This window comes from Pelmatolapia mariae, linkage group LG3_W (genome assembly GCF_036321145.2).
Source record: "Pelmatolapia mariae isolate MD_Pm_ZW linkage group LG3_W, Pm_UMD_F_2, whole genome shotgun sequence".
Taxonomy (NCBI): domain Eukaryota; kingdom Metazoa; phylum Chordata; class Actinopteri; order Cichliformes; family Cichlidae; genus Pelmatolapia; species Pelmatolapia mariae.
In genome coordinates this window covers 9,534,567-9,560,739 of record NC_086229.1, presented here as the reverse complement: position 1 = coordinate 9,560,739, position 26,173 = coordinate 9,534,567, and the positions used below count along the sequence as shown (strand labels likewise).

The following is a 26,173-nucleotide window of genomic DNA, read 5'->3' as shown; positions in this document are numbered from 1 at the left end:
ATCAAAGAGCTTTTCCTTCTCCCTTGCAAAGTCAAGGTAGGACTGACCCTGTGCCAACTCCAAACCTCTAAAATGCTGCCTATAGGCCTCAGGTACCAGTTCATAGGCTTGGAGGACGGCACTTTTAAGCTTCTCATAAACTAAGCAGTCATCCATAGAAAGACTGGAACAAGCTTCTTGAGCATTACCTGTCAACTTACACAGAAACATCACCCCCCACACATCTTGAGGCCACTGCAGTGCAGTTGCTATGCGTTCGAATACACTGAAAAAGCTCTCAACACTGGATTCACAGAAGACTGGAACCAGGTGGATGTTATTGCTCACAAACGAGCTTCTAGACACCTGTGCACTAATACTTGTGTCATCCATTTTGGGGGCGGAGAAGGCTTAGCAAACACACCCTAATTAAGACACTACCACACACCTGTGCCAATTCTCTCACAGGCTAGCCAACAATTAATGGTAACCGAACAACTTACTCTTCTTGACCAACTTACCTTTTGCTGCACACACATTAACAAATACAACTTACCCAGTTCCTAAGAACAGCAAATTATACCTACCTATCTTCTGGAGCGTGCTGGGCTCGAGGCAACTTGAAAGGCAGAACTTCAGTGACGAGAGCCCTGAATTGCCTACCCCCAACAGGGAACTAATCCCCACCCAGGATTACTCCAAAAATAAGAAAGGCAAAATAACAAAAGAGTGCCCGAAGGAAGAGCTCAATAAGCTCAGCTGGACACTCACCTAACTTAACTGGGAAGTTGGGAATCTCTAAAGGTGACAAAAAGCAAGATAATCAAAAACCCATACCAACTCAAAACTCCCTTTTCAACAATCCCGGACGAGCCCCCACTTGTTACGGTCCCCTGAGGGGTCTAGGCGGTGAGGGGAAGTAACAAAAAGTGTCCGGGTCAGAAAAAGGAGACAAGAAGGCAAAATGGTTAAAGTAAATAGCTTTATTAAAGTTCCTATCAAACTCAACTAAAAGAGACGGACAAGCCGCTATCACCATTTAAGGAAAACAAAACTCAAGCGTTAGTCAATAAAAGTAAAAAGTAAGTCAACAAGAAAGCGAGCAGCTCACTAGCTGCAAACACAGACGAGCAGCTCACTAGCTGCAAACATAGACGAGCAGCTCACTAGCTGCAAACACAGACGAGCAGCTCACTAGCTGCAAACACAGACGAGCAGCTCACTAGCTGCAACCACACTAATGGCACTCTGGCCCAGAGCTGCATCTTCTTCTTCTTACATTTGTATTGGCGGTTGGCAAACAACTGAAAGGTGCATTACCGCCACCAACTGGTATGGAGTATGGTCTGGAACAACGCTCAAAAAACAACAACAAAAAAAAAAAAAAAAAAAAAAAAAAAACCCTCAAATCCTGCCAAACAGGTTCCCCTCTTTTAAAAACAGAAATAAGGCCTGATAACTCTTGCTTCCCGATTCCTTTTGCAACAAATCAACAAGATCCAGTTTGATTTTTAGTTTACTGAGATTGTGAACCAATTGCCTCCTCTCAACCTGATACCTCTGACACTGCAACATGACATGTTCTACCGTTTCCTCTACCCCACAGTAATCACATTTTCCAGTACTATGTTTCCCTATCAAGAATAATGTGCCATTCAAGCCAGTATGTCCAAATCTCAGTCTGGATATGATCACCTCCTCCCGCCTAGTCCGTCCTGCGTTTCTCATTCCTCCCACCCTCCTCTGAATCTTATACAACCATCGTCCCTTCCTTTCCTCCTCCCACTGCTTTTGCCATCTTGCTCTCATACCTTGCCTTACCATACTCCTTATCTCTGCTTGGCCAACACTAACAGCCATGTCAACCGCCCCATGCCTTATGGCCTCCTTTGCAACTCTATCGGCCTGTTCATTTGCCCACACTCCACAGTGCGCTGGGACCCATAAAAACACTACTGCTAGTCCCATCATGTGCAGCCGGAAAAGTGTCTGCTGAATTTCCCCCAAAACATCTGCCCTACTGTCTGAGTGACAATGCTGTAGACTGACCAATGATGAACTAGAATCCGAACAAATGACAGCATGTAATGGCCTCACGTCCTCCACCCACTGAACAGCTAATAATATTGCAATCATTTCCCCAGTGTATACAGAAAGCCCATCACTAATCCTATTACCCATTTCCACTGAAAACTCTGGTACCACAACTGCAACACCGGTTTGTCCGGTTGAGTTCTTTGAGGCATCTGTATATATTTGAACATAACCATAATATTGGTCAATGTAAGCCTGTACCGCATGAGCGTTCAAAGTAAATGCCTTACCCTCATTCTTCTTGTTCAACAATGTTAAGTCTACGACAGCATCAGGAAGTAGCCATGGAGGCACTGCTGGTAACGGGACTCTGCGACTGATGTTCAACTGATCCAGATTAAATTCTGTTGCATGTCTTCCCACAGTCCATCCAAAACTCTTCGTTTCCCTTTTTCCTTTCTCCCAGCAAGGTTTAAGTACTTCATGCGTTGGGTGATCCTGCCCGTGACCCTGTAAATTAGCCCAATAATTAAGTGTAAGCTGCTCCCTTCTCAGTCCCAATGGCATCTCTGCCATCTCCACCTGTAAAGCTGCTGTTGGAGTCGTTTTAAACGCACCCGTGCAAATCCGTAGTGCCTGATACTGTATATGGTCTAACTTTACCAGAGTTGTTGCTGCTGCCGAGTTATATGCTACACACCCATAATCCAACAGAGATCTGACCAACCCAGTGTATATGGCCCTCAAAGATTTCCTATCCGCTCCCCAGTCCCGCCCAACTAAACACCTCATTACATTCAATACTTTCTTACATTTGTCCACCACCTTCTGAATATGTACAGCCCATGTTAACCTTTCATCAAACCACAATCCAAGAAACTTAAATTTACTCACCCTTTCTAATTCATGATCATACAACTTAAGCTTGACGTCCGTACCAACCCTCTTCCTTGTAAAAAACATCACCTTAGTTTTATCAAGTGAAAATTTAAAACCCCACTTATAAGACCACTCTTCAACTCTTCTAATTGTCCCCTGCAGTTTCTTCACAACATACTCTATATTTTTTCCTCTCTTCCATTTGGCTCCATCATCAGCAAAAAGTGAACATCCCACCCCTGCCTCTATATCACTAAACACATCATCTACCATCAAATAAAATAACAAAGGGCTCACTATGCTCCCTTGAGGTGTACCATTTTCTACCAAAAACCTTTCAGAAAAAACCTTCCCAATCCTCACTTGAATATGACGCCCCCTTAAAAAGTCCTTTAGCCACCCGAACATCCTACCCCTAACACCCAATTTACAGAGTTTAATCAGTAGGCCATCTCGCCACAGCATATCATAGGCCTTTTCAATATCAAAAAACACTGCAACTACACTCTCACTGTTCGTCTGCGCTTTTCTAACTTCATGTTCTAAACATAAAACCGGATCCATAGTATTCCTCCCCCTTCTAAACCCACTTTGATACTTAGAAATAAATCCCCTAGTTTCCAAATAGTACGTCAATCTTTCAGTGATCATACGCTCCATCACTTTACAAACATGCAATGTTAACGCTATAGGTCTAAAGTTTCCTGGATTCGTGACATCCTTTCCAGGTTTCCGTATGGGTACCACCACAGCTTCCTTCGAGCTTTGCGGCAGTTTCCCACTCTCCCAAACTCTGTTATATAACCCTAACAAAAGATCTTTAGCTGACTCACTGAGTTGGTTTAACATGGTATAGATTTCCGTAGTACTCGATGTAGTTCCGTCTTTGTAAAAAGAATATTTAATGAATCATCCGTATTCCCTACCAGGTCCATTAAGTCTCTATTCACAGCAATTGTCACGTCCCTTCCTCGACGCCCTTCCTCACTAACATTGCCTGAACTGTGGACCTTAACAAAAGTCTTCACCAACACATTTGCTTTTTCCTCATCTGTTACAGCTATGATGTCTCCATCCCTCAGGATTGGATATTCACACTCCCTTTTCATACCATTCATCCTTCTAATCATCGACCAAATGTTCTGTATTCTTGTCTCCCTCCCCACTGAATTACAAAACCTCCTCCAGAAGTCCCTCTTTGCACTTTTAATGGTTCTTTTCACCTCAGCCTGCAATCTTTTATATTCAATTAAATTCTGAAAACTGTGATTGGCCTTTAAGGTCTTAAATGCCCTATTACGACATTTAATCACTTTATCACACTCCTGTGTCCACCATGGCACAATCTTTTTCTCCCCTCTACCGTCTTTCCTCTTCAACACCCTGCTGGCCGCCTCTAAAACTGCCTTACAAATAGAATAATTTAACTCATCCACCCCCACATTCACATCAATCTTTTGCAATTCTTGATCACTAACTAATCGAAATTTATCCCAATCAGCATCCCTAAAACACCACTGCTTCACCCCCCTTACATCTCGTTTTGCTATACTGAACCCAAACACGGTCATAATAGGAAAATGGTCACTGCCTACAGTTGTCTCTTTCAGTACCCGCCATGAACAAATACTTGCCAGCGAATCTGACACCAATGTAAGGTCAATTGCTGATTCTGCACCTGTTCTAACATCCACTCTCGTGCCACTTCCATCATTCAAACACACAAAATTCTTCATCTCCATCACTTCCTCAATCACTGCACCATTCCGATCATTACCATTACCCCATAATGTGCTGTGTGCATTAAAATCCCCACACCAAATTACTTTACCCTCTAAATATGTGTCAAGTTCATCCACCGATATCAGTTTATTAGCTGGATTGTAGTAATTAATCACTCTGAAACGTCCAGTCCCTCCCCAGACTTCAAGCACAATATATTCCAACTGTGTACCCAAAGCTACAACTCTAGATTGAATCCCCTGTGCCACGAATATTGCACACCCTCCTCCATTACCCTCCTGTCTATCTCTGCGAACACTATTATAACCTTTAATAACAAAATCTAAAGTAGGTTTGAGCCATGTCTCCTGAATACAGATTATGTCTGGTTTATTTTGGCACTGTTTGACAAATCCTTTACATTCTTGTCCATTTGCAAGCAGACTTCTGGCGTTCCACTGTAAAATAATCATATGACGCTCTCCTCCGGTCCTCCCGCCTTCCCCTCCCCTCCAAGTCTTTTATTGACAGTTTCCCAGGATATATCTTTGATACCAAAAAACCTCTCTGCTCCTTTCACAACTATTTTAATTTTCTCTGTTTTGTGTTTCACCTGGTCTGTACAATTTATGACATAGGCAATAAACAAAATCATCTGCTCCACTGTCAGGCCTGCATGAACTCCCTGTGGAGGTATGACTTCTGACGTTGATGGTCGAACCTTTTCCGACCCGTCCTTTGCCTTTTGCACCCTTTTGACAGCCTCAGCATAACTTAAGTTGTGAGCTACTTTGACTCGCTCAACCTCCACAGCCTTCTTCCGTACTTCACACCCCCCATAACTCACCCTGTGCTGCCCCCCACAGTTACTGCATTTATCCTGCACACTATCCCCACATTCGTCATATCGGTGTTCCCCTCCACACTTGGGGCACCTCTGTTTCCCTTTGCAAACTGCAGCGATGTGTCCGTATCTCTGGCATTTATAGCACCTGAGGGGAGGTGGCACATAAGGTCTAACAGGAAAGCTCATGCAGCCTATCTTAACCCTGTCCGGTAGAACTGCCTCCTGGAACTCCAATAGAACCGACAGGCTATCCACCCTCTCCCCATTCAACACTTTGTTTTTTTGTTCTTCTGTCCTAACCACTATAAGCAAGTTCCCATCCCTGAGAATTTTAGCCAGCTGAACATCTCCAAACTTCTTTTTCAAGTCTCTAGACAACGCTGTTGGGCTTAGCTGCATATCCTCATCTTCCTTCCTGAACCTTATAATTATTTTGAAGTTCTCCCTCACCGTTTTCCTCCGGACAACTCTGGACCCCTCCTCCGAACTGTTCTCCTCCAAGCTCCGTTTACTAGTCTGTGTCCCAAATAAACTCGCCTCCTCTGTCCTGCTTCTCCCTCTTCCTGATCTTCCCCCGCCAGCAACCGGGGTCCAGTCATCAAAATCCATATCATCACCCTCACCCACCTGAGACGCCATTCCAGCCAGTCACATACCAGTTTATGCCCAACCGCCAAAGTCCGTGATCCAAATCCGTAGGCCAAAGTCCAAAAACTAAATGAATCACTTAAACCGTATGGAAAGTACGCTTCTAGCTTCCCTTCCCGACCAACTTCCGCCAGCTGCTCCTCTGCGTTCCAGAGTCTTTTCGAAACCAAGTCCGCGACCTGGCCCAGAGCTCACCTTTCCCTGTGCTTAAATACTCTTAATTACTGACGAGAGTCAGCTGCACAAAAGAAAGAAGGTGGCACCTCAGGCAGATGGGAGATTGTAGGACACACCCACACAGGCACCTTCAGGATGAGGCCCTGCTAGGGCCGTAACAAGGAGAAAGAGCTAGAAACATTTCCTGTGTCCTTCACTCACTTCCTGTTTGTTTCCTGCAGATGAGACATGAACAATCACACATGCAGGATTATTTTCACGGACAGACACACTAGTCTAGCTGGATAGTACATGGATATTTATGTAGGGGTCTTCAAGGAGTGTATTTGCAGGAACATTAATGATAACTGATAAGTCATGTTGAGAGTTTCATTAGAAGTAGACCTACAGTTAGGTCCATAAATATTTGGACAGAGACAACATTTAGTAACTTTAGATACACTTTATTAGGTCACAGGTGTACCTGAGATAGTGGCCACTATTTGGTGGTAGTCTGCCATTTTTCTTGATTTCCTGCAACATTCTGTGGAATACTGGTGCAGAAATTGTCCAGAATTCGTTGTAGAATTCTGCAGGATAGCCGTCTGGACCTGGAGCCTTATTATTGGGCATGCTTATCAGCGCTCCCTGGAGTTCACCTGGTGTCAGTGGCGAATCCAGTGCCATTGCTTGACTGTCTAGAAATTTTGGAACAGTTACGTTGTCAAGAATCTAATCAATTTCATTTTTAGACGGGTTTATTTGTGATAAATATTAAAGTTTAAAGAATATAAAGGGTCATATATTGTGTTCCCAGATAAATCTTTAACAGCACATATAGTTGTTTTTTCTTTATTTATTTTTAACTGGTTTGCTAGAAATCGACCGGATTTGTTACTGTGTTCAAAATTCTGCAAGCGAAGTCTTTGTACTAGGAATTGTGTTTTTTTTAATTAATAATTTCATTTAATTCTAGTTTTGTTTTGCATATTTTGTTCATTATTTCTTGATCTTGGTCAGACGCGTAGGCTTCTTCTAAGGATTTGATGGTTTTTTCTAATTCCTGAATGTTTTTGTTTTCTTCTTTCTTTTTATGTGATGAGACAGAAATTATTTTACCTCTCATCAGAGCTTTCCCTGCTTCCCATAAAACAGAAGCTGATGTTCCGGGAGTGTCATTAAAGTCTAAATATGAAGTCCATTCTTTTTTAAAATATTTAATAAAGTCTTCATCTTTGAGCAGCGATGTATTGAATCTCCAGTTGTTACTTGGTGTAGCGTTCTTCTTATGTATTAGTGTTAAAGATACAGGAGCATGATCACTGACAGCTATAGGGTGAATCTCAGCGTCTGAAATGTCGCTCAGCAGTGAGCTGCTGACAAGGAAATAATCCAGACGAGAGTAGGAGTGATGAACATGTGAGAAGAAAGAATATTCCTTACTGTTGGGGTGAAGGGAGCGCCATGCATCGCGAAGACCAAAGTCGCTCATATACTGTTTGATTATATTTGTGGACTGCCAACTGTGCTGAGTTCCTGCTGTATTGAGCCTATCCATTTCTTCATTTAGTCCCAGGTTGAGGTCGCCTCCAAGAACAACTGTGCAATCTAGGTGTTCGGAGAGTGTACTAAAAAATCTGTGGAAGAATGAGGGTTCATAAACATTTGGACCAAATATACTTACAATACATAGCTTCTTGTTAAGTATTGATAATTTAATAATTAGGAATCTACCCTCTGGATCTATAACTGTATCGAGTACTGTAAAATTAACATTTTTATGTGTTAATATTGCTACTCCCTTTTGTCAACAATTATAACAGGCTGGTTAAATATCTTTAACCTCTTTTCTCTGGTGCCAGCTCCATTTACATTCCATGTGACAAACCTTAGTGTGCCCATAATTGTGTGTGTATGGCTAATGATGTATGCTGGGTGTTTCGTTTAGACGGGTGAAGAGAATGGGGAAACAACACTTGCTTGTAAATAGAAAGAGGGAAAAAAATGTGTGGTGAGAGGCTCCATAAGTCTGACTATGTGTGTGTATATTAACTAATATGAGCAAGCGTGGCTTGTGTGTGTGTGTCCTATACGTTGCATGTGTGTTCTATAAGTCAGCCATGTTAAATGTGTGTGTTTCTCATGCTGTATGTCCACAGTCACAGTGACAGTTAGTGACACTGACAGAAGGATGAAACAAGGCTGTGAATCATTTCAGTCTGTGTGTGTGACAAAAAGGCAGACAGGAGCAGCTAACATTTGGAAATGGAAGCTTAAATACTGGAAACTCTGATAAGCTAATGCTGCTAATGGGCCGTGTTAAAATCAATATTTCATTCTCATTCTGTGGTTTGAGAACAATAACAGAAAAATATGTACTTGAGAACACATTTATTGTCGATTTAACTGTGAATGTAGAGTTTGTCAGAGTGCATCATGGTCACACAAATCCAGAGTGGAGCAAAGAGCCTAGCTAAGCTGCTCACCTTGTTAGAAAGCAAGGGAAAACAGTATTAACATTAGCTGCTAATAGCATCCTGCTTAGCATTGACTCCACACACTGCTATAACACAAGGGACAAGAGTATTAGCATTAGCAACTCACATTTTAAAACAGTATTAGCATTAGCGGATAATGCTTATTAAATCAAATTAGCATTAGCTAATAACGGCAAGCCTTCTTAACATTGGCTGCTCACATTGTTCAAATGCTAGTGGGAAAAGTTAGCATTAACAAATAATGTTAATTCACATCAAATTAGCATTAGCTAATAACGGCAGCCTACTTAGCATTAACTCCTCACATCGTTATAATGCAAGAAAATATGGTATTAGCATTAGCTGCCAATGCTTATTCACCTAAAATTAGCATTAGCCACTAATGGTAGCCTATTTAGCATTAAGGTCTTAATTCTAAATGAAGTTAATTAATGTTAAATAGGCTTAATTGAAGGAAAAATAGTATTAACATTACCTATTGATATTGTTAAAAAGTAAGACAAAACATTGTTAGCATTAGCAGATAAAGCTTATTCATTACAAATTAGCATTAGTTAATAACAGCAGCCTACTTAGCATTTACTCCTCACATCGTTATAATGCAACAAAATATGGTATTAGCATTAGCTACTAATGCTTATTCACCTCAAATTAGCATTAGCTAATAATGGCAGCCTACATAGCATTAGCTGTTCACATTGTTATAAAGCAAGGCGAAAATGTGTTAGCATTAGCACATAATGCTAATGTGCATCAATTTAGCATTAGCTGCTTACATCAGCCTACCTAGCACTGGCTGCTCACATTGATATAAGGAAAGTGAAAACCGTATTAGCATTAGCTGCTAATAATTATTCACCTAAAATTAGCATTAGCCACTAATGGTAGCCTATTTAGCATTAAGGTCTTAATTCTAAATGAAGTTAATTAATGTTAAATAGGCTTAATTGAAGGAAAAATAGTATTAACATTACCTATTGATATTGTTAAAAAGTAAGACAAAACATTGTTAGCATTAGCAGATAAAGCTTATTCATTACAAATTAGCATTAGTTAATAACAGCAGCCTACTTAGCATTTACTCCTCACATCTTTATAATGCAACAAAATATGGTATTAGCATTAGCTACTAATGCTTATTCACCTCAAATTAGCATTAGCTAATAATGGCAGCTTACATAGCATTAGCTGTTCACATTGTTATAAAGCAAGGCGAAAATGTGTTAGCATTAGCACATGCTAATGTGCATCAATTTAGCATTAGCTGCTTACATCAGCCTACCTAGCACTGGCTGCTCACATTGATATAAGGAAAGTGAAAACCGTATTAGCATTAGCTGCTAATAATTATTCACCCTTAATTGACTATGTGCACGAGAAAATGCTAACTTTCTGGTTTGAGACCGGATGTGGGGTTTTACATTTCCGGTAGCTTTACTTTGCGGTCAATCGCTACTGCGAAGATATACTCCAAAATCATGTCCAAAACTCGAAAACGGAAAGATCGCTTTAAGTTACAAAGAGGAGAAGTTGGGAACACTCACCACTGTTGTGTCATAAAAAATCTAATGATCAATTTTGACGTTTAAAGAGTTTACATCACTCAACACAAGCAGAACTGCATTACAGAATCAGAAGAGAAAAAAGAACTTTTACACCGGTTTCCAGTACGTCGTAGAATCGACTTCAAGATTTTGTTGTTTGTCTTTAAATCTCTGAATGGATTGGCTCCATCTTATCTCTCTTTAACAAAAATAATCCAAGTCGAGCCCTCAGGTCTGCAGATAAGTAGCTTCTGACCAGAACTAGCCGTAAAAACAGAGGTGAGCTTTATCGATCGCTGCAGCCAAACTCTGGAACATTCGCCCTTCACATCAGGTCGTCACCAACACTCGACATTTTTAAAACCCGGCTGGAAACACATTTGTACTCTGTAGCTTTCAATTCTGACGAGTCTTTATAGTAATTACTGTGTATGTTTCCTATTTTATCTCTACTCTGTGCAGCACTTTTTTAAATGTTGTTTTTAAATGTGCTGATAAATAAATGTAGATTTCTTTGAATCAAACAGTGGAGCCGAGCTTTGAGCTCAGTGTGTAACAGTGTGTGTGTGAGAGCCATGTAATGTCCATGTGTGCATGCTGACTGCTCTGACCCCTCCTCCTTTCAGGGTGGAGCCTGCTGGAGTCCGATGGTTGAGACCAGGTCTGAGGAAGTGTAAGTGTGTTTTTAATGGGATTCATGAAAACAAAGCAGCACACATTCAACCATCTTCATCATGTCAGGAGTCATCATCAAAGTGTCAATCAATGAACAGATGATGGATCAATAACTGCAGCTGGATTGTGTTTGTTCTCTCCATCAGATTCCTGTCAACTCACAATCGACACAAACACAGTGAACACAAAGCTCCAACTGTCTGACAACAACAGGAAGGTGACACGTGTGACAAAGGTTCAGTCATATCCTGATCATCCAGACAGATTTGATCTTCATCATCAGCTGCTGTGTAGAAATGGTCTGACTGGTCGCTGTTACTGGGAGGTCGAGTGGAGAGGAGATGTTTTTATATCAGTGAGTTACAGAAGAATCAGAAGGAAAGGAGGCAGTGGTGACTGTTTCCTTGGACGGAATGATCAGTCCTGGAGTCTGTACTGCACTGATGGTGGTCCTTGTTCTGTCCTTGGGGGTGGACATGCTCCTGTACAGACCTCTGAGGAGAACCAAGGTGCAGTCAAAGAGTCCAGTCTGTCCTCACAGATGTGAACATGTGGTTTCATCGGAGCTTGGAAAGAAAAGCGTCTGGACTTCTTTGAGTTGCTTGAAGACGTTTCACCTCTCATCCGAGAAGCTTCTCCTCTTTGACTCCCATCACCCTCTGGAACACAAACTTGGAGTAATTAGGACCCTACACCACCGAGCAGAACATGTTCCCTCTAAGCCTGAAGGGAAAAAGAAGGAACACACACATGTAAAGGAAGCACTTAAAACATGTGGTTATCCTAATTGGGCGTTTATAAAGTCAGCAAAGATGCACAAAAAAGAAGATCAGACACCAGCGAGGGAGGATAAGAAAGACAGACGCAACAACATTGTCATCCCTTATGTAGCCGGTGTATCAGAGAAACTCAGGAGAGTTTTCTCCCAACACGACATCCCAGTGTACTTCAGACCCAGCAACACACTCAGACAGAAACTGGTTCACCCGAAAGACAAAACTCCTAAACACAAACTGAACAATGTGGTGTATGCTGTACAGTGCAGCGAGGAATGCACAGACCTCTACATCGGAGAAACCAAACAGCCACTTCACAAGCGCATGGCACAACATAGAAGAGCCACCTCCACGGGACAAGACTCAGCAGTTCATCTGCATCTAAAGGTCAAAGGTCACTCTTTCGAGGATGCCAACGTTCACATTTTGGACAGAGAGGACAGATGGTTTGAAAGAGGAGTGAAAGAAGCCATTTACGTCCACTGTGAGCGACCATCTTTGAACAGAGGCGGTGGTTTACGACACCAATTGTCTGCCATCTATAATCCAGTTTTGAGATCCCTTCCCAGACGCCTTAATGCCCACTCACACCCTGGGCCATCTGACCTCAGGAAATCACATGATAGGGTGGGGCCAGGTTTCACAATGAGCTCACCCGAAACTCTGGCTGATTAGGACCCACACCCACTTTCACACCTCGGCTCATGTGATTAGAGGATCATCAGGGGGTCCTTTGTCCCTCTTTGGGGGGGAAACTCCCACTGGGTTTAAATCTGGGACTCTCCACCATTTGACCTTAGAACTGAAGAAGCTTCTCGGATGAGAAGTGAAACGTCTTCAAGCAACTCAAAGAAGTCCAGATGCTTTTCTTTCCAAGCTCCTTAGTCTACGATGACCTGGATGACTGAGAACCTTCACAGACATGTGGTTTCATCAGGTCTGCTGTCAGCTAGCAGGCTCACATCAGAATCACTGTTCCTGAAAAACACAGTCTGTGTGACATCGTCAGTCAGCTGATCGTCCCAGATCTGAATGGTTTCTGTCTCTACTGAGGAAGTCAGAGAATATCACTGAGGTGTGGATCAGGTCTGAGTGACCTGTGGAGGGACAGCTTTAAACAGTCCACAGGTCTCACGTCCTGCTCAGTCTGTATGGGCTCAAAATGTGGTCATAAATATTTTGTACTTGTAAATCGGTTTTGTACTTGTAAAAAAGATTTGTATCTGTAAAAAAAATTTGTGTGTGCGTAAAAAAGATTTGTGTGTGCGTAAAAAAGATTTGTATCTGTAAAAAAGATTTGTGTGTGCGTAAAAAAGATTTGTATCTGTAAAAAAGATTTGTGCGTGTGTAAAACAGATTTGTGCGTGTGTAAAAAAGATTTGTGTGTGGACTTAGCCAAAAAACCCCTGCAAGTTACACGTACGAATTTTGACCCTATTTTTCTTCCTTTAACCTGATTGGTCAATGTCATGTCAATCACAAATTAAACAATCCAATCAGAGAACAGATGGGCTTGGCTGTCGGAGGGGATGCTTTACGGACCTTCAGGTCCTGGAAGGGTAACAAAGTTTGAAGATGGAGGACAGCGGTGGCGCTTCTGCAGCGCAGGTAAGCTTTAATTTATGGTTTACTGGAACAAGCTAATTGTCCAGACATATATTTTTGAATATCATGTTCGGTTACTACACTGTAATTTTTCACGGTGCCAAAAGCTAGCTTAAAAAGGGCTCTCAACATTAGCCCTAGTGTTGCATGTGTTCAAATAGTCTCCTGTGTGGCACGGTCTGTCTGCTTAAACATCAGCAGCATCGTGGAGAATTATGTGTTTGGATTTAAGTTTAATCCCGATGAGATGTCGTTTTGGTAATATTTGGAACTGAAATGCTCTGACTTGACCTTAGCACTGGTCCCAGGTCACCCCCGAGTTTGTGTTAGAGTAATACTACAGTAATTACAGTATACAACAACTTTCAGCAGCTACTGAAAGTTAGGGGACCTAGCTTCACTTTCAGTAGCTGCTAACGAGCAAACCGTGCTAACGTGTTACGCTGCACTAACTTGCTAACGTAAAATCGGTTAACGTCATTTTAAGGAGATTACCGCTGACAGCACAAATATATGTGCGTGTATAAAGTATTTGATTTCAATTTTCTTCTACTACTGTAACTATGGCTTAACAAGCTTCCTTAGTGTTCTTTTAAGCTCTCACTCATGACTATTAGTTATACTGTTAACTATTTTAATATCAGGTTAATAAGGGAATAGGGATATATCGGGAAACCATATGGTATTGTTTAAATGAAGATGCAGATGTTCAATAACATATAAATATATTTTCAACAGGAGCCAAAGACTGCAATAGAGAAGGCTATACTGAATCTTGTGGGAATTCTGTCAACTTCCCAGTCTGATATTAGGAGTGGAACTGCAACCACATCTGTTACAGCGACAGTGCCTCAGCAAACCCCAAGAGTGAGCACCCAAATAGAAATGCAAAGGTAAAAAGAAAAAGAAATTTGCCAGTAATACTACTCCATTCATTGGGGGAGTGTTATGGAACAATAATAATAATAATAATAAGATATTCAGTAAAGTAGAAGCCCAGATAATTAGGTTTGTATTTCAGTTGTTCATATTTTTAATATTCTTTTCCCTGTATTCTGGAGAAGACACAACATCTGTACTGACAAGGATATAATGAATACTGGATTCAAGCAACCCTTTGGTTTTGAGTTACTCTTTGGTTTTTGTTTAAAAATATAATTCATAGGCTTTAACCTGGCATGCACAAAAGTAAAATGCTGCATCCATGATTTGTCTCTATTGTGTGTTCAGCTTTTACTCTTACTCTCTTTTATGTAAGTCATCTTTTTATTTAAACAACCTGTTCTGCAAATTACCTATGCACTTGGATCCTCCTTAAACATCATTATGACATTTCACCTTAACAGTAATGCAGTACTTTTCCAATCAGATGAGTAGTCTTGCTTTAATTTGGAAGAAATTGGCAAAGTGTTTAATGCCTCAAATGTATAATCTTATTTACAGGTCATTTCCAGCAATGTTTCAAAGAAGGCAATCCAAAGGAAAGAGGCCTTTCCCAGCTCCTAGTAATGTCATACATGCAGTTCGCAACATTCAGTTGCAATTCTGTCTTTTGCCTGATTCCACGACAAAAACCCCAAAGAATGAAATACGGCTTCTTCAAGCTGGACTTGGAAGGCGAACTCTCAGCATAGCTGACAATGCTGATCATGAAGAAGTACTTTTCTCAATTTTAGATGCCTTTATCTTGTCAAAAAAAATCTAATTTTAAACTTCAAAATTAAAATTGAAAAATGTTACAATTTGACTTGACAAACTAATCATGAGGAAATGTTTGATTTCTTTTAACCCTAATTTAGATTACTGTAGCTCTGCATGAAGAGTACCCGAAGATGAAGGCCCTAACTGGTGGATGGCTCTTGTATAAAGCAGGAGGTAAGTCATTTTAACTCCCCGACTTTGTGTCTGAGTTAATAGAAGACATTTACTTAGAGTAAAAAGCATCCGGATAAGTTTTAGAAGAAGCTTTTCTGTCTAATTAAAACATTTCTAACACTTCTTCCGAGAATAACTTATCGAACACTGATATGGCTTTTATTATTTAGTTTTCAGATTTGTTGGCATGGTCTTGTTTTTTTAGATTAACTCACTTTTTTTGGCGCATTGTGATTGAAAAGCAATAAAGGCATAAGATGCACATCAATACACTTCCATTGTTTACAGGTATAACATCAACAGTACAGCACCACTTAATAAAAAACTTGAATATTCTGAATATAGTTATGAATGAAATATTGTTTTAGTCTAGTGATTCATTTAACATTTTAAGCATTGTTTAAAAATTAAAAGTATAGGTTGATACAAGGTAGTTTTTAAAGACATTGCTATACAACAGTAGTGTTCCATAATGTTATGGATTTATTTGTACTTTATGAGCTCAACTTTTAGAACATTGCTGTATTGCGAATGCGTTTTACTTGGTTTTTGTTCCATATTCTAGGTGGTAGCGGACAGAGAAATCTCTCTCTAGTATCTCAGGGAACACAAGGCTACACAGCCAAGACGCTCAAGATGGCCACCAACAATGGAAAAAATACACTTTATATTGTCCCTCTCCAAGAAAAAATTGATACTACACCTCTTCCACATGATGCTGCAGAATTCAGCAAAATGCCGAAGTCTCAGTGCAAGACCTGTGGTGTGACTATGACTCTTCAGCTACTTGTTTGTCACGTAGAAAACTGTGTACAAGTAAGCCAAATTCAACAGTAAAACAAACATTGCTACCACCTTTGCTAAAAACTAAAACTTTTTAAGTTGTATTCCTTTTTACTACTTTCAAAATGGAAGGACAGAATATTATGCTTTACCCAAGACTACTTTGGGTGAATTTCCAGAGTCAATGTATGTGCTGAAATCAGTCGTAAGTTTTGCTCTAAATGTCTGTGAAGTTTCTCAGTCATCCCAGTCATTGTAGTGTAAAGAGTTTGGAAAGAAAACATCTGGACTTCTATAAGTTTCCTTGAAGATGTGCCACCTCTCATCTGAGAAGCTTCTTCGTTTCTTTAGAGCAATTGATGGAGAGTCCAAAACTTTATGCCCTATTGGAGTGTCCCCATGAGGGGCGTTGATCCCCTAGTTTGCTCTAAATGACAAATCGTGAGCAGCATGTACCTACCTACCATAAACGTGTAATGTAACATTATATTCCTTTACCAGGAAGCTGCGTGTGAAAGCATGACTGACCAGGCACATCAGAATGATGTCCAATTGGAGGTGAGTTCCCAGATATATTTAACATTGTAATATGGACAATACAAAATTCCAAGCAGATCTTTGTTCAACTATTTCATTATTTGCTAATTACCTGTGGCATTCTGTGCTAGATTTGGACTGTTCATCTTTGCGAGGACTAAAATAAATATACTTTTTAATTGCAATATCCTCTTCAGCCTTCTTCTCCTGTTTGTGGAAATCGTTATCCTCCAGATGACTTGGTCTTGCATGCCAGTACATGTGGTGATCGGTAAGTTCATTTTAGTTGGACAACACTAAACAAATGCTATGTGTAGCACATTTATAGTTGCTCTTGCTTCTGCCTTTGCATCATCTCATAGCAGGGGCTCATCCTTACCTAACCTGTTCATCTTCTATGATCATGTTGACCACATGGATGAGCTTTTATCAGTGTTCATCCTGGCATTTTGACAATATACTTTTGCTTCTTTAGAGTGCATTGTTTAGGTCACCTTGTCTTTTATTGACAGTATTCCTGCATCTATCTAGATAGATAGATAGATAGATGGATCAGTGTATATATGTTTAAACACTGACCTTTTTTTTTCTTTTGCACCACTTTGGGTAAAGTGAAGTGGATGACCTGCATCACACAGCACATGAATTCAGAGACACACTTCTCAATTTTGCTGCTGAGATGAACACTGACATCCCAGCCAACAATAAGGAAGGTACTTTTCATACCAAATGTCAGAGTATATTTAAAATTCCAAATTGACGTGCTTACCAGAAAGTGTGCTGGGCCTTAATTTTTTGGCTTACTGGGTTTACAGTACAAAATGTTATTTTTGCATACAATGTACTTTATCTTTTAGTAGAACAGTGGAAAAAGGCCAGTGATCCCCAAGATGCTGCAGTTTTGTTTAAGAGGCATCTCTTAAAGGAAAAGGAGGAGAACCCCACAATCACAGCTATCATTGACATTCGACAAGATCAAACATCCCAGAGCCGAGAGATCATTGCTTTCTACAAAAGACCACAGATTGATTGGGCAGGACCTTTTCGTTGTTCTTTACAAGGTAATGCTTATGGTGAAGCATACATTCAGTTAGTTTCTTTAAAGGCTGTTTAACATTCCAACTTGGTAAATGAGGATTTTCCATTAAAGGGTGCTGTAAAGCAGTTTGTAACTTTACTTGTGTTGTTGTTGTTTTTTTCTTTTTCCCAATTTTAAAATAGGTGACACAGCTGTTGGCACTGGGGTCCAGAGACATTTTTTCAGCATGGCAATGCTAAAGTTGCAACATGGCTTTAACATCCATAGCGGTATGTTTCTATATCCTTTTCTTAATTAATGTGAGATGAGTTTTTAAAATAATCCATCGAAAATTTTACTCCAAAAATTAAAAAAGAAAAAAAAGATACCATTGAAGTGTTTGCATCATGTTTGACAACTTCATTAATCAACTACGTACGTCAATAGATAAAGCTATAGCTTTTTTATTTTGCTTGTACTGTTCTTCTCCAGGTGCAGCCAACATGACCCTTCTCTTTGAGGGACAAGAGAACCATCTAGTGCCTTCTACTTCTCAGATTTTGGCAGACAGTGACTTATTTGTGGTAGCAGGCAGAATGATTGGGCATTCATTTTTGAACGATGGGCCACGATTGCATGGCCTCAGCAAGGCTATTATTCACATGTTGGTCCATGCTGATAGAGACACTGTCACTGTCCAGCTCGATGATGTGCCAGATCTAGATATTCGTTCTACAATTTGCATGGTGAATACTAATTTACTTCAAGCCTTAGTGAAATCATAATTTAAATTAACTCATTTTTATATAACTGTAAATACCCCCCCCCCCCCCCCCCCCTCAAGAAAATGCATATTTTTTAGGCAATATATTTGCAACATACTAAAATGGAATTTTTTTCCTCTATAAGCTTGATGGTAATAAACACCTCACTGAGCAGCAGAAGGATGACATTAACAATTTGGCCATTTCCTGGGACTTGCCACCCGTCAGTGCAGAAAACCGCAGATGGCTGTTCCAACAGCTTCTCCATCATGCAGTAAGATTGCCCTTTAAAAATTGTTTTTAGATTGTCATCACCTAAGCAAATATCATGTGGTTATTTTTAATTATTGTTTTAGGTGATAGGCCGAACTAAAAGGCAGACAAAACACATCAGAAAAGGCCTGAAGGACACCGGATTGTTGACTATGCTTCAACAAAGACCTGACACAGCCTCAGTGGTCTTTCCCCAGCATGAAGACAGCATTCTTACTGCACAGGTATTTCAATGCATTTCTAAGATGCCGACTACAGTGACAAGGCTAGTTGGCATGACAGTTAATGCTGCTTTTAGGGGAGGCTGTAGCTCAGGAGGTAGAGCAGGTCATCTACTGATCAGCAGTTTGTTAAGATCCCTGGCTCCCTGCTCTGTATGAATTTTTGGTAGGAAGTACTGAAAATAAGAATGTGATTGTGAGAATGATAATTGTTGTAGAAAAAACTTTGAAGGGTCTGGGAGAGTAGAAAAGTAAGAATCAGTCCTTCTACCATTATACTTTAAGTGAGACAAAATGATTGATTGATAATACTTTATTCATCCTGAGGGAAATTCTTTTAAAGGCTGCCAGATAATCCAGTGCCATCATGAGCACCCCATAGAATACACCATATATAAATGCCAAGTGTCGGAAAAAAGTCCCTTCACAAATGTAACATGTAAAAAAACTGTTTTGTAAGGCAGTTGCATTCCTAAGTGTGTCTCTGAAATCTCGTTTTAGGCTGTTCTTAGCCACATTGTTTGGCCAGGAGATGAGGGCGATGATGAAGACGATGATGATCCACCTTACCCACTAAGCATCCAAATGCAAACAGTGGGATTTCTGAAGACCTACATTGAAACAGGCAAGTGTAATTGCATTGTGATTCAAAATTTGAATCAAATTTGATTTCTAATGCATTGATTAACTTTACAGCCACTCCATTCCAGCTCAGCCAGCTGATGAGGTTTTGGGTTGGATGGGAAATTCCGACTGGTACCATGAAGGTTGAAGTGGTCAAAGCACACTACCTCATATCCTCTACATGTTTTGGAACGTTGCGTGTGCCTGGGCACTTCCACGAGTACAATGTCTTTTCCAAACATGTTGATGATTGCATTGCAACTTGTGCCACAGGTTTCGGCCTTATTTAAAAGCAATTTGTAGACACTGGATGTCGAATAAACTTTACCATGCTTGAAAAATGTTTTACATAGCCAAAAGTTTCACTGTTACCTAGGCTTATTGATTTTTTGGGAATATTGTCATGCGAGTTTAAATATAAAAATTAAAGTTACAGTTCCCACCATTAATTTTTATATTTGAAGTTAAGGAACTAATGACTGTGTTATTTAGGGTTGTTTTGTTAACTTAAAGTCATTGTCATGCATCCGATTCACATCATCTCTTTGTTTGAAGCAGTTTCATGGATTACAAGAAGTGAAAAAAAGTAGATTAATACTAAAGCTGTATTAAATGTTACACACAGTCCAATGCTGTTGAATATAATGTTAATAAAAATCTGCCACACTGTCAGCTGTGGTCAAGCTATTTAATTACCGCATGCAGGACAGCTAACACACATCAAAACATTACAGTTCTACAGTCATGAGAGTTTTTGTCACTTTCAAGCTGTTATCAATAAAGTCAAGTTTTGAGCTATGAAAATTGGATGATAATTTTCCGGATTATTTTTGAGGTTGTTTGAAATCATTTTGTAAATCAAAGGAAATGTGCTTGAACACCCCAAATTAAAATCTAGAAGTTGTCAAGGACATGGATTTGAAGCAGCAGTTATTGGACTTAAATACAAGTTACATTCTAGAATGGTTGCCACTCCATCAAAGTTAAGAAAAAGAATTCTTGTCAGACTGTAAATAAAGTAGATTAATTGAATATTGCCTTTACAATTAAATAAAAATAGAAATCAGCAAGAATAGGCATGATGGCACCTAAACAAAATTTTATTGAAGCTATTATTAAACAAAGGACTTACATGAGAACAGAAAGCATTTATCATGTTACCTTTGCATTAACTGACAGATTATCAGGAAAATATAACTGTAAACTCATCAAACACAAAATGCATTAAGATTAAAAACTGAAAATAAATATTGATGCAGACTTTTAGTAACTGTCCTTGGATACAAAAACTGATAATTCAACATAATGTAAACATCTGTTAGGGCATCTTATTTTCAACCATCACTCTAGATAAAGCTATAAATCCTGCCTGTTCTCAAGAATGCCTTCCACATACTGGACAAGGGAACTGTAAATGTCAGCCCCATAGGACATCGAGGGTTCCATGGGATTGAAAAGGTGTCTCACTCTTTCCAAATCCTCACTGTCAAGTGGAGACACAAGTTCTGGAAGGTGAATACCAGTTTGGTCCAAGTCTGCAATGTCCACATCTGGATACTCTGCCTGAAATTAGACGCCATCAATTCAGGAAGTCTTTAAAATACATGCTTTATTAATTTTGTCAATGATATACATATATTTTTTTTTTCAAAAAAGCGATTTGAAGATTTAAAGATGTGTAATCATACCACAATACTTTCAGGAGGATTGACTGGATTCTGAGTCTTTCCAATCTCCCATAGTTGGTTTGGGGTGTAGTTCCGCTCTGTCCTAAGAGAGTGATTGTTCCAGCCTTCAATACACGTCTCCAAATCTGCTTGGATTCGTGGCAAAAACACATACTGTGCACAAAAAAGGTCAGTACAGTTTGTTGGATCCAAGAGTCTGTCTTCCTCAAGTCCGTGAAGAAGATTGTAGTAGATGTTGGTGACAACATTCCAAACATCGCGCCACAGGCGCTCTATCCTTTAAAACAAAACAAAACAAAACAAAAAAAACATTTAAAAAAAAAAATCACTATACAGTGACATTCATCCTCATAAAATGAAATAATTTCCAAGCATTCTGTGCAAACAAAATGTTATGGGAATACTACACCTGGCAATCAAAAATATGTTTTTGTTGTAAATTAGGAATACCTTTGGTTATGCACGCTTTTGCCAGACATAAAGCTTCCTCTACCACAGCCCCGAACTTCAAACATGTATCGAGCAATATCAACATTCTCAACTCCTTGGTCTCCCCTCACTCTAGAAATATGAAAAACAAAGGACGCAGAAATGACAGAGTATCACATTTTAGCAATATTTTAAAGTTAAACATTTAAAGAAAAATGTGAATGTTTTACATTCAACTGCATAATATTTTTAGGTCTCTTTGAGCTCTTATGCAGAGCTATATTTGTAAATATTTTCCCCAAAAGTACAATGCACAACTAGTAATGTTAACTTGCAAAGTCAGTGAAATGGTTGTTCTGTCACAGTCTGCCTGAGCAGCTGACTGTGTGAAGTATGAATAGTGGACCCAAGTGCAGACAAAAATGGAATGTGGAACAAAACTTGAATGTTAACAGAAAGCAAGCCGTTTCTTAAGCCTGGTAAAAACTATACAAAACAAAAGGCAGAGATGAAGCTAAACTGGGCAGACTAAAGATAAACATAAAAACCAAAACATGAAACTCGCCGTGGATACAAAGATACCTGAAACATGGAGCGTAGAAGCAGAGACGCATGGAAACATGGCACAAACGACAACAGACAACATGACAAAGAATGAACAGAAACACACAGACTACATACACACAAGTGTGATTAGAGAAAATGAAAACACATGGGAAACAGCTGACACTGATTTGACATATTTGTCCATATTTATCTGATCTTCTACATTTGTACTACATTTGTACTCGCCCCCTCATACACTTCGCTCTTCTTCAGTTTCCCTTCTGTCTGTTCCACATGCTCGCCTAACTACAATGGGACTCAGAGCCTTTAGTTGTTCTGCCCCAAGACTTTGGATGTGCCTCCACCAGATCTCCGGACCATAAACTCTTTCACCACTTTTAAGTCACGTCTCAAAACCCATCTATTCAGAATTGCATACACCTGATTCTGTATTAGTCCATTTTAACTTGCTCAGCTTTTTATACTGTCATGCTTGCTTTTTTCTTCTTTAACTTATGTCTAAATTTTATTTGCAATGTTTCAATATATTGTATTGTTGCTATTGTAAGGTAAACTTAAGGTGTTATAAAACGTATTATTATTATTGTAGTATTTCTCTGCAAATAGAATACAAATGATAGGAAAATTCAATCATTTCCAGACAGTAAGCATGTGTGTCAGGCACGAACGTGTATTCAAAATTGAAGTGAGACTGATTTAAGCCTCTATGCTCTAATGTGAACAGCAAGTTTTTGCATTATACCTCGATGGAAATCCATGCTTCTGTACAGCCTCAAGGAAGAACGTCAGTGCTGTAGAAGCCTTGTTGTTGTTAGCTGCTTTCAAGTACAAGATCTGAAAATAAAGAGACATTATGGAAGTACTAGTACTAGCATCACATTTTCTGCTATTTTAGTGAAGAATGCAAACCTTCCTTGAGAAGCCATCAACACCACCAAACATCACAAGTCCATATCTGTAAAGAGAAAAAGACACAGCCCCTAAGACTTCAGACACTGAGTATAATTAATTAATTGCATTTTTCACCAATAATCAAATATGAAACATTACAAGTTAGGACTTGTCAAATTTGAAAGTGGATCACACATTTCTAAAAGCATGCAAAGGCTGGTGAACTTCTCTTAATCTGTTAGAATTTAGAGAATAAATATATATATGTATATATATATATATTTATTTATAACTGCTAACTTGGCGGTAAAGTAATGGCGTAATGTAAAATACAGTGTTTGCATATGCATGAATGAGTTAAATAGTAATGTGCCCAAATGTGCCCTATGACTATTGAGTTATGTTAAACTTACCTAATTAACTTATGGTTGGTGTCAATGTGGAGCAGTGACAGAGGACCAGGAACACTGTATGTCCTTCTAACAACACATCCAAGATTTGCCATCCTTTCAAGGATTCCAGCACTGTCAACACGACGCATGGAATCCCATACTCTGTTCCACTGCACCCTGTGGCCCAGTGCCCTGAGGCGTCCTTTAACCATTCTGTAGCCTAAAACGACATTCCATAGTGAAAGAATTACAACAGCACATTGGAAGGCACTTATAGTACAGTAAATCAAACTACTAACTAATCATGACATTCAGCTAGTGTTATTCATGTAAATATGAAATGTTGCTAGCAAGAAAAATAAAATAGAATCTTATTACAAGCATTATTTTTCACATGAATAACTAACCAAGATTTTTCGATTCCTGTTTTATGGCTGCAATTAAGTTGTCAAGTTCATCATCTGATAGTGAGCTGTAGGTTGCCGTTATTGAGAGGCCCCACTCTTCCATTCTTCGTCGGACTGTTTTCTGCGATATGCCCAAAAGCTTGGAGATACAAGGAACGGAGAGGTCCATCTTTATTAGATCTTTGAGGTGGTCTTTGGAAACATAGAGCTTTGCCCTCCCCCGTTCACCAGCTGAGCTGTCAACAACAATGGCAGACCTTCTTGTATCCATATCGGAATGGATGAGGCAGATGAGGTGGTGAAGAGCTTCAACTACCTAAAAGATGGTTGCATTAAAATATTTAGTTGGATGAAGTCCTAGAATTCAGTTTTACCATCTTAGTAACATTATTCTTATCCACAATCTTTATATTGAAACACAGAACAAAATTTCATCTTGGATTTAACAAAGCAATGGATGACAGGTGTATTTGTATAGCATAATTACTACACTTTAAAATTAACATTATAAGATACATAAGAATGGCATATATTGAAACGATTTTTAAAGGTAACCAAAACTAAATCAAATAAACCTACCAGTGATGGAACATTAATATGAGCAGAAAGAGAACAGACTAGAGTTGATGCGTTCACGCAGAGGAACTCAATATGATCAAGATCCAAGGGCTGTTGTTGGTAGGACTGCACCAGCCTATTTTGAAGGTTTTGGAAAACATGTCTTCCTAAAGCCACCTGAAAGAAGAAAAAAATTATGGAATTACTGATATCATATGAAGTGCATTGAAGGAACAATGAAATGTTTTATTGCGTAAAACTCAATAAAACAAAATAATATTCTCATGAAAATCTTTTTATTTTTATTAACTTTGTAATACAGTAAAGAAACTGAATTGCATTAAAAATTATTTTTAAATATGTTCTATCCTGTGCCACCTTGCTGTATTCAAAAAGTTCAAACAACATTACTTTAATAATGAAAAAAAAATGAACCCACCAAAGAGTCACAGGGACATCCCAGGTTCTCTGTTCTGGAGGGAGATAGACCAAGGTCCACTTGATTTACAGTCACCTGTTAAGTAAAACAATCAGACAATTTTCAAAGATTTACACGTTTCTCTATGGATGTATCATACACTCTCCTATTTAAGAAGGGTTCTCTCTGAAGTACCCCGTGGACGTTCCCATGATGACACAGATGACCCACAAATTTAGTATAGCACACTTGACATTGATTGATTGATTGATTGACATGACATTGACCAATCAGGTTAAAGGAAGAAAAATAGGGTCAAAATTCGTACGTGTAACTTGCAGGGGTTTTTTGGCTAAGTCCACACACAAATCTTTTTTACACACGCACAAATCTGTTTTACACACGCACAAATCTTTTTTACAGATACAAATCTTTTTTACGCACACACAAATCTTTTTTACAGATACAAATCTTTTTTACGCACACACAAATCTTTTTTACAGATACAAATCTTTTTTACGCACACACAAATCTTTTTTACAGATACAAATCTTTTTTACGCACACACAAATTTTTTTTACAGATACAAATCTTTTTTACAAGTACAAAACCGATTTACAAGTACAAAATATTTATGACCACATTTTGAGCCCATAAGTCTGGTAGCAGATACCTCGTATTGTTCCAGATGTGCTGACATCACCAGCAGCAGCACAGCTGTGTGATACGATGAATCTCAGTTATTGATCCAACACACAGTAAATACAAAGATCAGGATTTATGAGAGTAATCATTATGAGTCTGAACACATGATCACTGAATGTTAGTCTCCACAATAATAAGCTAACACAAGCAAACACAGCTTTCAGCTCTTATTTTGAAACTTCTTTAGAGAGCTGTGATGTGAGCGTGCCTGGCTCTGAGGCACTTGGGTCAGCCTCTGTTGTTTAGAAGTGTTACAGACTGTGAATGACACAGACCTGTCAGTTTCATGTTTGTCTGTAACACAGCTCAGGGCTCCATGCTGAACGCATCCATCAAGTGTTATTGATCCAGGACTAATACCAGCATTGGGATCAATACTACACTGTAAGAAATGTACATAAAAATTACAGTTAATAACTGTAAAATGGCAACAGTAAATTACCATTAAATCAAAAAGAGTAATTGATTGTGATATGGACATTACATTTCTGTAAATTGAAAAACGGTGATTTGCCTTTATTTTTACACTCCTAATATGTTGAAAATATATTAATGTACTGTAATATGGCCCATTGTATTTGAAAACAACAGGAAAAATCTGTAACATTATTTACAATTAATCACCCTACAATTTACATAATAACTCTGTAGGAATGACAA

The 26,173-nt window shown here is 39.2% G+C and overlaps 1 protein-coding gene and 2 long non-coding RNA genes across 4 annotated transcripts; all 3 read left to right on the top strand.

Moving 5' to 3' along the window:
* The first annotated feature begins 13,324 nt into the window (after window positions 1-13,324).
* LOC135932589 (uncharacterized) lies at window positions 13,325-15,186 on the top strand. 2 transcript variants are annotated; one of them, XR_010573583.1, is made up of 4 exons: window positions 13,325-13,366; window positions 14,102-14,256; window positions 14,807-15,020; window positions 15,163-15,186. It is a non-coding gene; the product is annotated as an uncharacterized LOC135932589 (long non-coding RNA). The 2 variants fall into 2 exon arrangements; XR_010573582.1 differs by lacking the exon at window positions 13,325-13,366 and having other exon boundaries at window positions 13,988-14,256.
* Window positions 15,187-16,763: 1,577 nt separating this feature from the next.
* On the top strand, window positions 16,764-17,852 carry LOC134615853 (uncharacterized). The gene is made up of 4 exons (XR_010091366.1): window positions 16,764-16,829; window positions 17,171-17,271; window positions 17,416-17,619; window positions 17,780-17,852. It is a non-coding gene; the product is annotated as an uncharacterized LOC134615853 (long non-coding RNA).
* Window positions 17,853-17,859: 7 nt separating this feature from the next.
* On the top strand, window positions 17,860-19,748 carry LOC134620417 (uncharacterized). The gene is made up of 6 exons (XM_063466587.1): window positions 17,860-17,866; window positions 18,069-18,322; window positions 18,486-18,614; window positions 18,697-18,837; window positions 19,336-19,459; window positions 19,531-19,748. The coding sequence occupies exons 2-6, from the start codon at window positions 18,080-18,082 to the stop codon at window positions 19,746-19,748; spliced, it is 855 nt and encodes a 284-aa protein (XP_063322657.1). The 5' UTR covers window positions 17,860-17,866; window positions 18,069-18,079.
* Window positions 19,749-26,173: the final 6,425 nt, after the last annotated feature.

Bases quoted from the DNA above. Each gene is read 5' to 3' on its own strand.
- LOC134620417 (XM_063466587.1), top strand. From the start codon at position 18,080: ATGACCCTTCTCTTTGAGGGACAAGAGAACCATCTAGTGCCTTCTACT. The intron at 18,615-18,696 runs GTAAGATTGCCC...TTATTGTTTTAG, and splicing joins AACAGCTTCTCCATCATGCA to GTGATAGGCCGAACTAAAAG. The intron at 18,838-19,335 runs GTATTTCAATGC...ATCTCGTTTTAG, and splicing joins ACAGCATTCTTACTGCACAG to GCTGTTCTTAGCCACATTGT.